A 14,666-nucleotide genomic window follows, 5' to 3' on the forward strand; every position below is an offset into this window, starting at 1 on the left:
CCAGGGGATCGGGCCTACGCCACTCGCTGTCTCTCACCGAGGAAACCGTGTCCTGAATGCCACCACCAGCCCCGCCACAGTTGTGCCACGGGATCAGGGCTGAGGGGTGAGGTTCCCACCAAGTCAGGTCCGGCAACTCCTTGCTGCTTCTGTCTCTCCCTCCCCCTGTCACTCAGCCCAATTTCTTAACTTTGCCTTTTATGTTCAGGGCTCCTACCTTGCCATATATATATAATCAATTCACTTGTTTTCCAGTCTTTGTTGTAAGAGGGACTGCTGGCCTTGCTGGGGGTGGAAATGGTGGGTATATTCCATAAATTGTAAGCTCCATGCAGGCAAGGAGTTTTGTCTCTTGTTTCCTGTTGTATGTGTGGTGCCTAGAACACTACCTGGCACATGGTAAGTGGGTCTGTGGAATGAATTAATGGGTATCTCTTCTTCATGCTTAAGCTTAGGGAAAACCAATGCAAAGTTCTCTTGAGGTTTTGTTTGTGTATTTATGTGTGTTTTGTGATAAATATATATGTAACAAAATATTTGCCATTTCAACAGTCTTCACATGTACAATTCAGTGATTATTAATTGTGTTTATCATGTTGTTCAACCATCACCATTATCCATTTCCAAATTTTTCCATCATCCGTAGTAAAAGCTGAGTGACCTCTAAGCAATGCATCCTCTTTCCCTCTCCTTCCCACCTGCCTGCCCCCAGTAATCACTGATACCTTTTGAGTTTTAAAGTAAGTTTATAAGAAGACACTTTAATGACAAAGTAACAAGCAGTATTGGGTTGCTTTTATTTGTTTATTTATTTTATGCTTTGCAGATCTCCCTTTACATTTAAATGCTGCAATGTTTGAGGCTAACGGTGGCTGTGGTTATGTTTTGAAACCTCCAGTTCTGTGGGACAAGAACTGTCCCATGTATCAGAAGTTTTCTCCATTGGAACGTGACCTGGAAAACATGGAGCCTGCCATCTATGCTTTAACTGTAAGTGGGGTCTCTACTGTCAGAATATAGTTAGGCATTTAAGCCTTCCTGGTTATGAATTCAAGGTGTTACAAAGCTGTCATGTCACAATTTTGACTGCCCAGATTTTGTTCCCAATAGAATTTCTTTAGCTTTCAGTGGCTATGGTTTAAGTATGCTGTCACCAGGCACTGGTATTTGCCAGAGCCAAGTAGATGGAGTTACGAGGTTCCTGCTTCACCTGGTACTGATGGTAATTCTGTCTTCCAGTGCCCACAGAATCATAGCCATGAGTATATCCTATAAAAGTTGAGCTCCTTGTTAAAGCAGCTAGCCTTAAGCAAGCATCAGGCAAGCTAACATCAACATGAACATACAAGTAGGCATTTTTTTCCTCCTTATAGTTTAGCCATTATTGTTCCTAGGCCTTTCCTAATTCTCTTCATTGTCCAGTTAACTTAATGTCAAAACTCCACAGACTGCCCTTAACAAGAGAACCGTGGTAGCTTTTCAGTCTGACACACACTTTGATCAAAAAAAAAAAAACCTGTTGCTATCGAATGAATTCTGACTCATAGCAACTCTATAGGACAGAGTAGAACTACCCCATAGGGTTTCCAAGGAGTGGCTGGTGGATTGGAACTGCTGACCTTTTGGTTAGCAGACAAGCTCTTAAACACTGCGCCACCAGGGACAGATTATTTCCCAATCCCTTCCCTCCATCTTGGCTGATAGAAAAAAAAAAAAAAACCTACTGGGTGGATGATAGGAAAGAAAGGGAGGGAGAAGGTTACCTCTTCTCTCCATCTCAGATCCATCTTCCAAAGGAAGAATAATGAATAGGGAATAATGAGTGGCCCTATGCCCACAACACCCCAAACCCCTGGGATAACCCAATTTATAGTTTTTCCTGCCACTCGAAGTGCTGTTTCTCTTTACCTGAGACAGTCAGTCAGTAGTAGCTCCTTCTCAGTTTGACCACTTCAGCTAAAACTGAATGTAGTTTTTTCTGTTGACAAAATGTTATGAATTAATTTTTAGCAACATGCTTTATGAGTTACTCCAAAAGTATTCAAGAAAAAGATCTTGAAGTTATGAGATCTATTCCTGCAACACTTTGCATAGACTATTAGTAGCAAATTTGCAGTTGCGTTATATAAGGTCTTGTGCTTTTCTCTCACTATCTGTGAGAAACTTAATTTCATCTTACTTGCTTTTTTGTTTTGTTTAACATTTTGTTGCATTTTTGGTGAAAACACAGCAAAACACACTCCCATTGAATAATTTCTACACATAACGTTCAGTGACATTGGTTACATTCTTCACATTGTGTCAGCATTCTCATTATTTCCATTCTAGTTTTTCCGCTTCCATTAACTTAGTCTCATTGCCCCCCAACCCACCCCACCCCCAAGTTCTCATCTATGCTTTAGAGTAGTAACTGTTGTCCATTTGGCCTCATATAGATAATTTTTTAATACAGTGCAGTACTCAAGGGTACCATTCTTTACTTTTTGAGCTAACCTGCTATTTAGTTCAGAGGTGGCTTCAGGGCATAAATTGCTTGGTTTTTTAAAGATTTTTGAACATTGTGAACATTGAAAGGTTACAGTTAGGTGAATGCTCTTGACAAGAGGCTTTTCACATGATTACAGTCATGTGATTGCCTGATTATAATCACTTACATTTTTTTTTTTTAATCAGCTTTATTAATCATTTACCTTGAACATTCCAGAGTGTCCGTTGTCTGCGTGGAGGGAAGGGGAGAAGTTGTCTTTTTTTTTTCGTCTTCAGTGACTTAGATCCTTTTTTCCTCCCTAGATTGTCTCTGGTCAAAATGTGTGCCCTAGCAACAGCACAGGAAGCCCATGTATTGAAGTTGACGTCCTGGGCATGCCCCTAGACAGCTGCCATTTCCGCACGAAGCCCATCCACCGAAACACTCTGAACCCCATGTGGAATGAGCAGTTTCTCTTCCGAGTTCACTTTGAAGATCTTGTATTTCTTCGTTTTGCAGTGGTGGAAAACAACAGCTCGGCAGTAACTGCTCAGAGAATCATTCCACTCAAGGCCTTAAAACGAGGTAGAATAATATTGTCAAAACGTTGACCATTGTTGTAATGGGGCAGTGGAAGTCCACAGTTCCTTATACTCGTCTCTCTACTTTTGTGTATGTTTGACATTTCCTGTATTAACAAGTTAAAAATAAGAGGCAGAAGGAAATGAATTTGAACACTTTTTGAGTGCCTCTCGAATGAAGTTTTTCCTTTACCTTTTTTAAAAATCTGAAGTATTAGCAAATTCTCTTATAAATTACAAAGGTGCCCTGGTGGTACAAAGGTGCCTCAGCTGCTAACTGAAAGGTCATGGTTCGAACCCACCAGCCACTCCATGGGAGAAAGCTGTGGCAGTCTGCTTCCATAAAGATTTACAGTCTTGAAAACCCTGTGGGGGAAGTTCTACTCTGTCCTTTAGAGTCGCTGTGAGTTGGAACCAACTGTACGGAAAAAAAAAAATGAAACCCGTTGCTATTGAGGCAGTTCCAACTCAACAACCCTATAGGACAGAGTAGATCTGCTCCCTAGGGTTTCTAAGGAGCACCTAGGTGGATTCAAACTGCCGACCTTTTGGTTAGCAGCCAAACTCTTAACCACTATGCCACCAGGGTTTCCAACTTGACAGCAGCAGATTCTTATAAAGTGCAGCCTCCCCCACCCTTGCTGATGTTGGAAGTAGTAGTTGTTGTGTACCCATTTCCACACATCCCTTCCCAGCTTGTACCCATAGCATGCTGGCATTTCAGAAGCAGGGATTGAAGTAAGGAGGGAAAACCGAGAGGAAGGTGGGTTGGGGTGTGGTAGCGGTAGTGGTAAAATTTTACCTTCCATGTGGGAGACCCAGGGTTGATCCCAGCCAATGCACCTAATGTTGTCACCACCCATCTGCCAGTGGAGGCTTCCATGTTGCTCTGATGCTGAACAGGTTTTAGCATCATAGCATGAGGTCACCATGAATCTGAAGCTGAGACTCAAGGGCAGCTAACAACCACAACAGGGACATAAGTGAGCCAAGGTTGGAATCAAAGCTCAGTGTTGGAAGCCAGGGTGGTGGTAGGTGTGGAGCAGGGGAGGACAGAGAATGCTGAGCAAAGGCCAGAGCTGTTGGCTTGGGCTCCACGCTTCCTAGCTCGGGGCTTGGATTGGCTTTGTGGCACTCTGGGGAATTTCAGCTTGTTGTGCCTGTCCAGAATGTCTGTGTGTTGCCTCTCCAACTTTGACAAGCCTATGAGTCCTCTGGGGCTCTTGGTAATAAAATGCAGATTTGGATTCAGTAAGTCTGGGGTGTGGTTTGATTCCACATTTCTGACAAGCTCTCAGGGGATGCTGACCCTACTGGTCTGTTTGGAGTACCAAGGTTCTAGCACATAACTCCTCTTACCACCACACTCAAGCTGCCGCCCTCTGAACTTCACAAACACGTTAGTTTCCTATTTCTCCTTATTTCTGTTTTTCATTGTGCAAGTAGCCCATGCTCATGACTGAAATGTGAAAAAGTACAGAGAAGCAAAATTTTTAAAAATTTTAAAGTATCCATTTTCCCATCGTTCAGAAATCAGCACTCTGGTTGTGTATCTCTTGCTTTTTTCTCCACCCAAGTATGTACACATGAACATACATGTTTTTAACAAATAGGCCATCTACTATTAGTGTTTTGCAACTTACTGGTTTTCACTTAGTAATATATAGAGTGAGCAACTTTCCATGTTAATAATGATACATCTACATTGCCACTTTTGTTTATTGTGCTTTAGGTGAAAGCTTACAGCTCAAGTTAATTTCTCATTCAAAAATGTATACACGTATTGTTTTTTGACATTGGTTGCAATCTCCACAATGTGACAGCATACTCCTCCTTTTCACCCCAGGTTCCCTGTGTCCATTTGTCCAGTTTGTGTCCCTTCCTGCCTTTTTGTCCTGCTTTTGAACAGGAGCTGCCCATTTGGTCTTGTGTATTTGATTGAACTAAGAAGCACATTCCTCACATGTGTTATTTTTTGTTTTACAGGCCTATCTAATGTGGGCTTCAGGAATCGTTTCAGTTATGGGTTAGCAGGTTGTCCACTTTTAACCAGTGCTAGTACCAGTTGGATCAACTCTGACTCATGGTGGCCCTGTGTCAGAGTAGAGCTGTGATCCGTAGCGTTTTCAGTGACTGATTTTTTCAGAAGTAGATCACCAGGCCTTTTTTCCACAGAACCTCTAGATGGACTCGAACCTCCAACAACATTTAGGTTAGCAGCCAAGCACATTAACTGTTTGCACCCTCAATTGTTAGACTATTTTATGACCACTGAAGCTGTTCTAAGGAGCTGTGGTAGTGTGGTAGTTAAGCACTCAGCTGCTAACCAAAAGGTCAGCTGTTTGAACCCCCCAGCCGCTCCCCAGGAGAAGGATGTGGCAGTCAGCTTCTGTAAAGATTTCAGCCTTGGAGGCCCTATGGGACAGTTCTACTGTGTCCTGTAGGGTTGCTATGAATTGGAATTGACTTGACAGCAATGGGTTTGGTTTTGGGTTTGGAAGCTGTTCTAAGGTGAATTAAGAAAGAATATTTGTAAAACAGGGATGACTGGAGATGCCTTGCTATAAAAAATGATCAGGTTTTCCTACTACTGTTTTCTGTTTTACTTGAAGTTAGAAACAGTACCTAGGTGCGTTAATTACCCCTGGGTGGCCCAAAACAGCCTGTAGGGAGCAGCACTCTCCCTTTGAAAAGGTGCTTGCTGGTGGCCTGCCATTTTATGGTCTTATTTCCACCTGTCATTTATGGCTCTCCCTGGGGTGTCCCTTTTGCAGAGCCCTGGGGTTAACAGTCTTCTCCCAATGCTGCATTATTCTAGGATATCGACACCTTCAGCTGCGAAACCTCCACAATGAAGTCTTGGAAATTTCCAGTTTATTCATAAACAGCAGAAGGATGGAAGAAAATTCCTCCAGCAGTACCATACCAGCCTCTTTGGTAATTAAGTTCTATTTCCAAAGCACCACTGGGGGGATTGCTACACTGGAGGTAGGCTTTCTTGTGATACAGGAAAGCGGTCTATTAGAATCATTGATTAGGTAGTTGTAAAAATAATAATAATAATAATAATGGCTGACACCTGCTAAGTACTTTGCATGAATTAACTCACTCAGCCCTCTAAATAACTTCATGAGGCACGGCTTAGTATCATCGCCGTTGTACAGATGAGAAAAGTAAGAGCTAAGTACCTTGTTTGAGGTCACACAGCTAGCAAGCAGCAGACCAGGATTTAAGCCCGGGCTCATCTGGTGCCAAAGCCTGTGCTGTTCATGAGTGCATTACAGTGCCTGCCAGGGAAGCCAGCCAAAAATAGCAAAGTGAGGAAAGAAGCTGATTAAGCAAAGCCTAGTAGGAAGCATCTTGGTACTTCTAGAAACTATAGGCTAGACCAGGAAAATCCTTTGCTTCTTCCCAGTCCCTGGACGGATCTCACAGGCAGAACAGAGAGGTGTGGGCAGCTGGTGGTGTGTGACTTGCACCCTGGCTGGCACTTGAGATGCAGAATCTGGACCCTTGGGGGATGGGAGGAGGATACCATAAAAAGTGCCTCGGTTGCAGAATCTGCATTTTAACAAGTTCCCCAAAGAAGGTAGTGTCCGTGGAAGTTCAAGAACCATTGGAACAGTGCTCATCCCATTAATGCTGGTTGGTTGTTTAAACAAGAAACTGTTTCAGTTAATTGGTTAATTACATTATGCTTCCGCTTTATTAAAATAAAAATAAATTTAAAAACCACCACTGTTCAGCTACCCTCTTTACATCTGTAATAATCTGGTTGCTTTTGTGTCAATCCTATACTGTAGCATAGTCCTAGCAACCTTTGAAACAGCACCTCATGTGCTCACAGTGGCCCTGGCTTTGGCCACTGCTTTCCTTTCTAGCCTTCTCTTTCCCTCACCCATGTCAGTTTTTTCTCTTTGTCCCTGACTTTGTTTTCTTAGGTTTTCCTCCTTTTCCCTTCATCACTCCACAGTAACCTTGGCTGTATATTTGTATCACCTGGTGAGATATAAAACAATCCATGTGCCCAGGCCACACCCCAGGTCAAAAACTGGAATCTCTGTGAGTAGGGCCCAGGCATCAGTATTTTCAGAGATTTTCATGTGATTCCACTGTGCAGCGAAGGTTGAGAACTGCACTTGGGCCAGGGTGGAAGTAGGTATTGCCTCCACCTTGTGCAGAGGATTGTCAAGCAGAGACAGGCTGCCTGTGCCAAAGAGCAAGAGTCAGGTGCTTTCAGAAAGGTGGGACCGGGCTTAGTGCCCAGTCCTGGGTCAGTTGCCCTCAATACCTATCAGCTGAAGATTCCGCACACAGCATGCCATCCTTGGGGTTCCCAGGCAGCGGCATCTATGTTTGGTAACGTGTTTTTTGACCCACGGAGGGTATCACCTTCCATTCCCCAAACCAGTATCTGGAGATCATTCTAGACTTCTCCTGCTCTCTCTCACTACCCCCAGAGCCAGTCATTTAAGGCCTTTCTCCTTACTGTCCCTCAAATCCCTTCATCTCTATCCATCCCCATTGCCATATCCCTCATTAATTCTCACCTGGCTTGTGGCAGTGGGTTCCTAACTGGTCTGTCTTCCTCTGGGCTCCTCCCTCTTCTGTCTATCCTTCTGTGGGGCCCCCCAGACTATCTGTCTATAACCTAAATCTGATCATGTCACTGCTCTGTTTAAAACTCTTCATTGGTTCCCTGTTGCTTTTGGGGTAAAGTTTATAGCAGAGGTAACAGAGGCAAATGCCAGGAGGCAGCAAGGAAATCCTGTAAATGTGCATAGTGGGCTGGGAGCTGGGCAGACACTCAGAGAAAGTAGCTTGTTCCTGGGTCACTTAAAGGAACTGCTGCTTCCCAGCTCTCAGCAATGTCGCCAGGTCTTCTGATTTTTGAAGAGAATCAGGAAATCTGTATTTTCATATAAAATCTTTTGTTTGTGAATGTTGGGAACTGTTTCATTTCTTAAAAAAAATATAGTGCAGGCTAAACCATACAATTTAAGGGTATTTTATTGTATGCAAATCATACCTCATTAAAATCAATTAAGTAAAAACACTCTGTCTCTCAGGTCACCATTCTGCCACTTCCAATCTAATTTTTTTAACCAGTGGGACAAAGCCCTGCATGGTCTTGCTTCTACTAGCATTTATATTCTTCTTCTTTTCTACACATCAATCACAGAACTCATTGAGGTTCCCAGAGTGCCCTGCTCTAGGCCACCTCTAAGCTCTTGCCCACCCTTCCCCTGATAAGTTACATTGATCCTTCAATATTTAGGTGATGCCGCTTCTAGGAAGCCTTCTCTCGTTTCCCCAAACCTGGGATAGGTGCCCTCCTCTGGGTTCCTAAGGAACTTACCATGTTTCTTACAATTGTCCACTTTCGTTAGCTGCTGTCATTCAACTGGAAGTCCTTGAGGGCAGGGATAATGTCCTATTTGTCCCTGAATCCTCAGGGTCAGACACAATCTGATTGACTGTAAAAAACAAACAAACAAACCCATTGCTATCAAGATGATTCTGAGTCATAGCAAACCTGTAGGACAGAGTAGAATGCCCCATAGGGTTTCCAGGGAGCAGCTGGTGGATTTGAACTGCTGACCTTTTGTTTAGCAGCCAAGCTCTTAACCACTTTGCCACCAGGGCTCCTGATTCACTATAGGCCCTCCATAAATACTTTTGTATTTTGTTTTGTTTTTGACTTCAACAGACAAAATTTATTTTCTCACAGTTTTTTTTAGGAGGCTAGAAGCTATTTTTGTGTTTTGAATGAATTAATATATCTTAATGTCCAAAATGCTCAAAGAACTGTGATTTACATACACATCTACACAGCTCTCCCTACCAGGCATGCTTTTTTTTTTTTTAATTGATACCTTATTTTCTTTTTGGTGAAAATACACACCACAAAACCTGTTCCCATTCAACAGTTTCTAGACTTAAGGGTCAGTGACATTGGTTACGTTATTTACATTGTGTCAGCATTTCCATTATTTCTGCTCTAGTTGTTTCACTCCTATTGATTTAAACAGTTCTAGTTGTTTTCACTCCCACTGACTGCCCCCAGAGGTATTTTCACAAGGTGCTCTGCTAATTTCTCTTTTTAAGGCAACATGTAAAAAAAAAATTGGCATAGCAGCCTTATGAAAATACTTCAAGAGGGAGGGTGCGATTGGCAAACAAATGTAGAAGACACCCATTATTTGCATATAAATACGGTAGATAATTTTTTTTTAAAGAACACAGTATTCAAGAATGACAATCTTTACTTCTTGAGCTAAACTGTTGCTTAGTTTAAAGGTGACTTCAGGGAATAGTTCGGTTCAAAATTTGAAGAGTAACTCAGGTTACTAGTCTTGGGGTCTCCTGCAGTTTCAGTAAGTTCAGTAAGCCTGGATTCTTTAAAAATTTACAGATCTGTTCCACATTTTTCTCTCTTTCTATTAGGATTTATTGTGCTCTTGATCAGAATGTTCAGTAGTGGTAACTGGGTAACAGATGCACTTTTCATATTATAGCTCTTTGTGTGCCTCGAAGGTGAGCTCCCCAAGGGCAGGGCATTTTATTTGTTATCTTATCATCTAAAAATTCTAGCTCCGTGCCCGGAAGAGAGCAGGAGCCCAATAGATATTGTTGAAAGTCAAATCGTAAGTAAAGACTAACATGCATTTCAGCTAGTATCAGTTCCCTACTTAGATAGAAGGAGGCACTTCGATTTAAAACAAATAATATTTTGGTGTGCTGCTAAATTTCCTCACTAGACAGTTCAGGAAAGATGTACCCCCAAAACATATGTCGGATTATAAAAGGATTCTCTCCTTTTGCATTTGCATGTCTCTGAACATACTTCTAAGTACACTTCTGTGTTGAATACAGCCTCAACATGTGATTTACAGTGAATGAGAAGTCATGTGATTTTCTTGACAGATGTTTAATACAGAAGAAAGAAAATGTTTGCAGACACACAGAGTCACAGTGCATGGGGTCCCAGGTCCAGAGCCCTTTACCGTTTTCACTATAAATGGAGGCACCAAGGCAAAGCAGCTTCTCCACCAAGTAAGTCTGCTGACCCCATGATTGGAAGAATCCAGTGTCTAATATGTATGGATGTCCCTGTGCATCTGTGTGTAGATGTGTGTACGTGCCTGTAAGTGTGTACACATGCACACACATATCCACAAATGTCCATGTTGATGACCTGCCTTTTGGTTATTTATAAATATGGTATTCAACATCGAGTCCCACCCAAGAATGATCTTAGAGGATCAGATACAGATGGTACTATGGTACCTTAACTTGTAGAGAATGTTTGTTTGTTTTTGGAAACACTGGTATTTTATTGTTTTAATGAAAAGAACCAAACTAACCAGAGAATCAATCACAGATACAAGGAATTTTTGGAAGCAGCTTTCTGATTCCCAGAAATTGAATTCAGCTCCACTGGTCCTGATGTGGAGCCCTGGTGGTACAGTGGTGAAAAGTTACAGCTGCTAGCCAAAAAGTTGGCAGTTCGAATTCACCGCCACTCCTTGAAAACTGCCAGGCACTTCTACTTTGTCCTGTAGGGTCACTATGAGTCAGAATTGACTCAGTCGCAGTGGGTTTCAGGTTTGGTCCTGATGTGCTTAGCTTAAGAGAAAATTGCTTACTTAGTCCCAGAGGTCCTGTTCGTTTAGGATAATTAAAGAAAATAAACTTCTCTGGGGAAGCCAGCACAACCTGTACAAGGCAAGGTCATGGTAGCTCCACAGACACACTCAAACTCCCTGAGGGATGGAATTGCTGGGCTGAGGGGTGTGGGGACCATGACGTTGGGGAATATCTATCTCAATTGGCATAACATAGTTTATAAAGAATATGTTCTACATTCTACTTTGGTGAGTAGCGTCTGGGGTCTTAAAAGCCTGTGAGCAGCTGTCTAGGATACTCCACTGGTCTCACCCCTTCGGGAGCAAGGAATAATAAAGAAAACTAAAGATAGAAGGGAAAGATTAGTCCAAAGGACTAATGGATCACATCTACCACGGCCTCCACTAGACTGAGTCTAGAACAACGAGATTGTGCCTGGCTACCACTAGTGACTGCTCTGACAGGAATCACAATAGAGGGTCCCAGACAGAGCTGGAGAAAAATGTAGAACAAAATTCTAACTGAAAAAGAAAGAACAGACTTGCTGACCTGACAGAGACTGGAGAAACCCTGAAAGTATGACCCCCAGCCACCCTTTGAGCTCAGTAATGAGGTCACTCCTTCAGCCAAAGATTGAACAGTCCCATGGAACAAAACAAGACTAAAGGGGTGCACCAGCCCTGAGGCAGGGATTGGAAGGCAGGAGGGAACAGGAAAACTGGTAACAGGGAACCCAGGGTTGAGAAGGGAGAATGTTGACATGTCGTGGGGTTGTTAACCAATGTCATAGAACAATGTGTGTACTAACTGTTTGATAAGAAACTAGTTTGTTCTGTAAACCTTCATCTAAAAAGTACAATTAAAAAAAAAGAGGAGGCAGGGCCAAGATGGCTGACTAGGTAGAAGCTACCTCGGATCCCTCTTGCAACAAAGACTTGGAAAAACAAGTGAATCGATCACGTTCATGACAATCTACGAACCCTGACTATCAAACACAGATCTGAAGAGTTGACCTGAGTGACAGAGACTCAGCCAGCGCAAGCAGGCTGCACACTGATGCGGCTAACGAGAGCATGAGCAACCACGGGGAAGCAGCAACTGTTTTCGGAGCCTGGAGCCAGTGTCCCAGTCAGAAAACTTTGGCTCCGGGCTTTGGACTGGACGCAGGGGAGCTGAGCACGGCTTCCTGAGACGGCGCAAAAACGGAACGCAGCCCTAGCCCCAGAAGTGACCTCGGGGGAAGCCCAGCCAGTGCACGCTGGCTGACAGGAGGAGAAGTCACCGGGAGGCAGTGACTGGTTTTGGAGCCTGGAGTGCAATGTCCCAGCCGGGGAACCTTGGCGCTGGGCTTTGGACTGGGAGCAGAGGAAACTGACCACGGCTTCTGAGACAGCACAAGCACAGGACGTGGGCCTGACCCTCAGGGACAGTCTCGACCCAGCCAACACACACAGGCTACAGGCCTTTCGGGAATCTCAGATAAAACAGACATCACCAAGCAAGAGAAGTAACTTTGTTTATGTTCCTGGGTGCTACTCTCTCCTATCTATCTGATCCTTCCCCTCCCCTTCCCAGGAGGCTTCATTAACATTGGAATTTCCTGGGCCAGAGAGTGAGGTGCTCTGCAGGTTTGTTAGTTTGTTTGTTTTTCTCTTTTCCTAATCCATTCTCCTGGTCTGACAGAAGCAGCTACAAAAAACCCAGGGACCAAAAATCCTCCCCTGACATCCCAAAATTGGACTGAAAATACAGAACCAGCTCCAGCCAAGCATATGAGATCTACGGTCTAGGGCTGTCATCCCTACAGGGAACAAGGTGGCTATTATAATGCAAAGGCAATTCTGATAGTGATCTGACTGTAATTGTTTAAGACAAGTTTCCCAGGTCTGATATCTCTACCTATTAAACAGGGCCCTCACTGACCCACAAAGGGGAACTGAGGGCTGAAGCTCCACCCAAACCACTAGCCTTTTGCCATAGGGGTCTGAGGATAGTGACACCTACCAATCTGTAGAGGTACATGCATTGGGTGCCTAAGGTACAGCTGCAGAGCCCACACACCAAAGTGCTTTAGGAATAGAGACACACCTACCTCACTGGCACTTGGGGGAAGCCTGTCAGCATCCGGCCTCCCCAGGAGTGTGACCCCCTGCTGCTACTAGAATCTGGTACACACAACTATCACCACTACTCCTCTAAGTGAATAGGTGACAGTCTACACCACACACTTGGTAATCCAAAATCAGATTCTACTCAAGAATAGTGAATGGACTCTTAGGCTTATATATCTGGTAACAGCCCAAACCAGCTGGTATTAGGACATAACTAATTCAAAGGCTACAACAATCAAGACAGTGCAACCTAGTAGTCCATCTACGTATACTGAAAGAAAACAAAACAAGATAAGACTTAGTGAACAAATATAAAATAAATCATTACAATATCTTATAGATGGCTCGGAGACAGCAGTCGATATCAAACCACATAAAGAAGCAGACCATGATTGCTTCTACAACTCCCCAAATTAAAGAATCAAAATCTTTCCCAAACAAAGATACAATCCTGGAATTGCCAGGTGCAGAATATAAAAAACTAATTTCCAGAATGCTTCAAGACATCAGGGATGACCTCAAAAATGAAATAAGGCAATCTTATTTTATATACAGAAAAAGCTAAGGAACACACTGGTAAAGCAGTTGAAGAAATCAAAAAGATTATTCAAGAACATAGTGGAAAAATTAATAAGCTGCAAGAATCTATAGGGAGACAGCATTCAGAAATCCAAAAGATTAACAGTAGAATTACAGAATTAGACAACTCAATAGGAAGTCAGAGGAGCAGAATCGAGCGATTGGAATGCAGAGTGGCGGAATTGGAGGATAAGGCAATTGACACGAATATAGTTGAAGAAAAATCAGATAAAAGAATTTAAAAAAATGAAGAAACCCTAAGAATCATTATGTGGGAGTCTATCAAGAAGAATAACTTGCGTGTGATTGGAGTTCCAGAACAGGGAGGGATAACAGAAAATACAGAAAGAATAGTTGAAGATCTGTTGGCAGAAAACTTCCCTGACATCGTGAAAGACGAAAGGATATCTATCCAAGATGCTCATCGAACCCCATATAAGATTGATCCAAAAAGAAAATCACGAAGACGTATTATCATCAAACTTGCCAAAACCAAAGATAAAGAGAAAATTTTAAAAGCAGCCAGGGATAAAAGAAAGGTCTCCTACAAAGGAGAATCAATAAGTTCAGACTACTCAGCAGAAACCATGCAGTCAAGAAAGCAATGGGATGACATATGTAGAGCACTGCAGGAGAAAAACTGCCAGACAAGGACCATATATCCAGCAAAACTCTCTCTCAAATATGAAGGTGAAATTAAAACATTTACAGATAAACACAAGCTTAGAGAGTTTGCAAACACCGAACCAAAGCTACAAGAAATACTAAAGGAAATTGTTTGGTCAGAAAATCGATAATATCAGATACCAACACAACACAAGGTCACAGAACAGAACATCCTGATATCAACTCAAATAGGCAAATCACAAAAGCAAATTAAGATTAATTTTAAAAAGAAAAAAATGCTCAAAACAGGGAATCATTGAAGTTGTTATGTAAAAGATCACAAGAATCAAGAAGAGGGACTGAATACAGGAGGCATACAACTGCCATATGGAGAGGAAAACAAGGCAATATAGGATGATACAAGTTAGGTTTTTACTTAGAAAAGTAGGGGTAAATATTAAGGTAACCACAAAGAGGTCTAACAATTCCATAACTCAAAATAAAAACCAAGAAAAACATAACAACTCAGCAAACTTAAATTCAACTACTATGAAAATGAAGAGCACACAATTTACAAAGAAAAAGTCTCAGCACAAAAAAGTAAGTGGAAAAATGAAATTGTCAACAACACACACAAAAAGGCATCAAAATGACAGCACTAAACACGTAAAACGCTGAACGTAAATGGACTAA

The 14,666-nt window shown here is 42.5% G+C and overlaps 1 protein-coding gene across 4 annotated transcripts in view; it reads left to right on the forward strand.

Annotated features, from left to right (window-relative positions):
* The window catches only part of PLCE1 (phospholipase C epsilon 1), a 351,870-nt gene that overhangs the window by 313,518 nt on the left and 23,686 nt on the right, over positions 1 to 14,666 (forward strand). For all 4 annotated transcript variants that reach the window (XM_049855298.1, XM_049855297.1, XM_049855300.1 and 1 more), the window contains 4 exons: positions 827 to 990; positions 2,791 to 3,052; positions 5,867 to 5,985; positions 9,976 to 10,104. In XM_049855298.1, the coding sequence (XP_049711255.1) occupies positions 827 to 990; positions 2,791 to 3,052; positions 5,867 to 5,985; positions 9,976 to 10,104 (674 nt within the window). The remainder of the gene's footprint in view (positions 1 to 826; positions 991 to 2,790; positions 3,053 to 5,866; positions 5,986 to 9,975; positions 10,105 to 14,666) is intronic.

The sequence above is a fragment of the Elephas maximus genome, chromosome 16 (genome assembly GCF_024166365.1).
Source record: "Elephas maximus indicus isolate mEleMax1 chromosome 16, mEleMax1 primary haplotype, whole genome shotgun sequence".
In the NCBI taxonomy this organism is placed as follows: Eukaryota; Metazoa; Chordata; class Mammalia; order Proboscidea; family Elephantidae; genus Elephas; species Elephas maximus.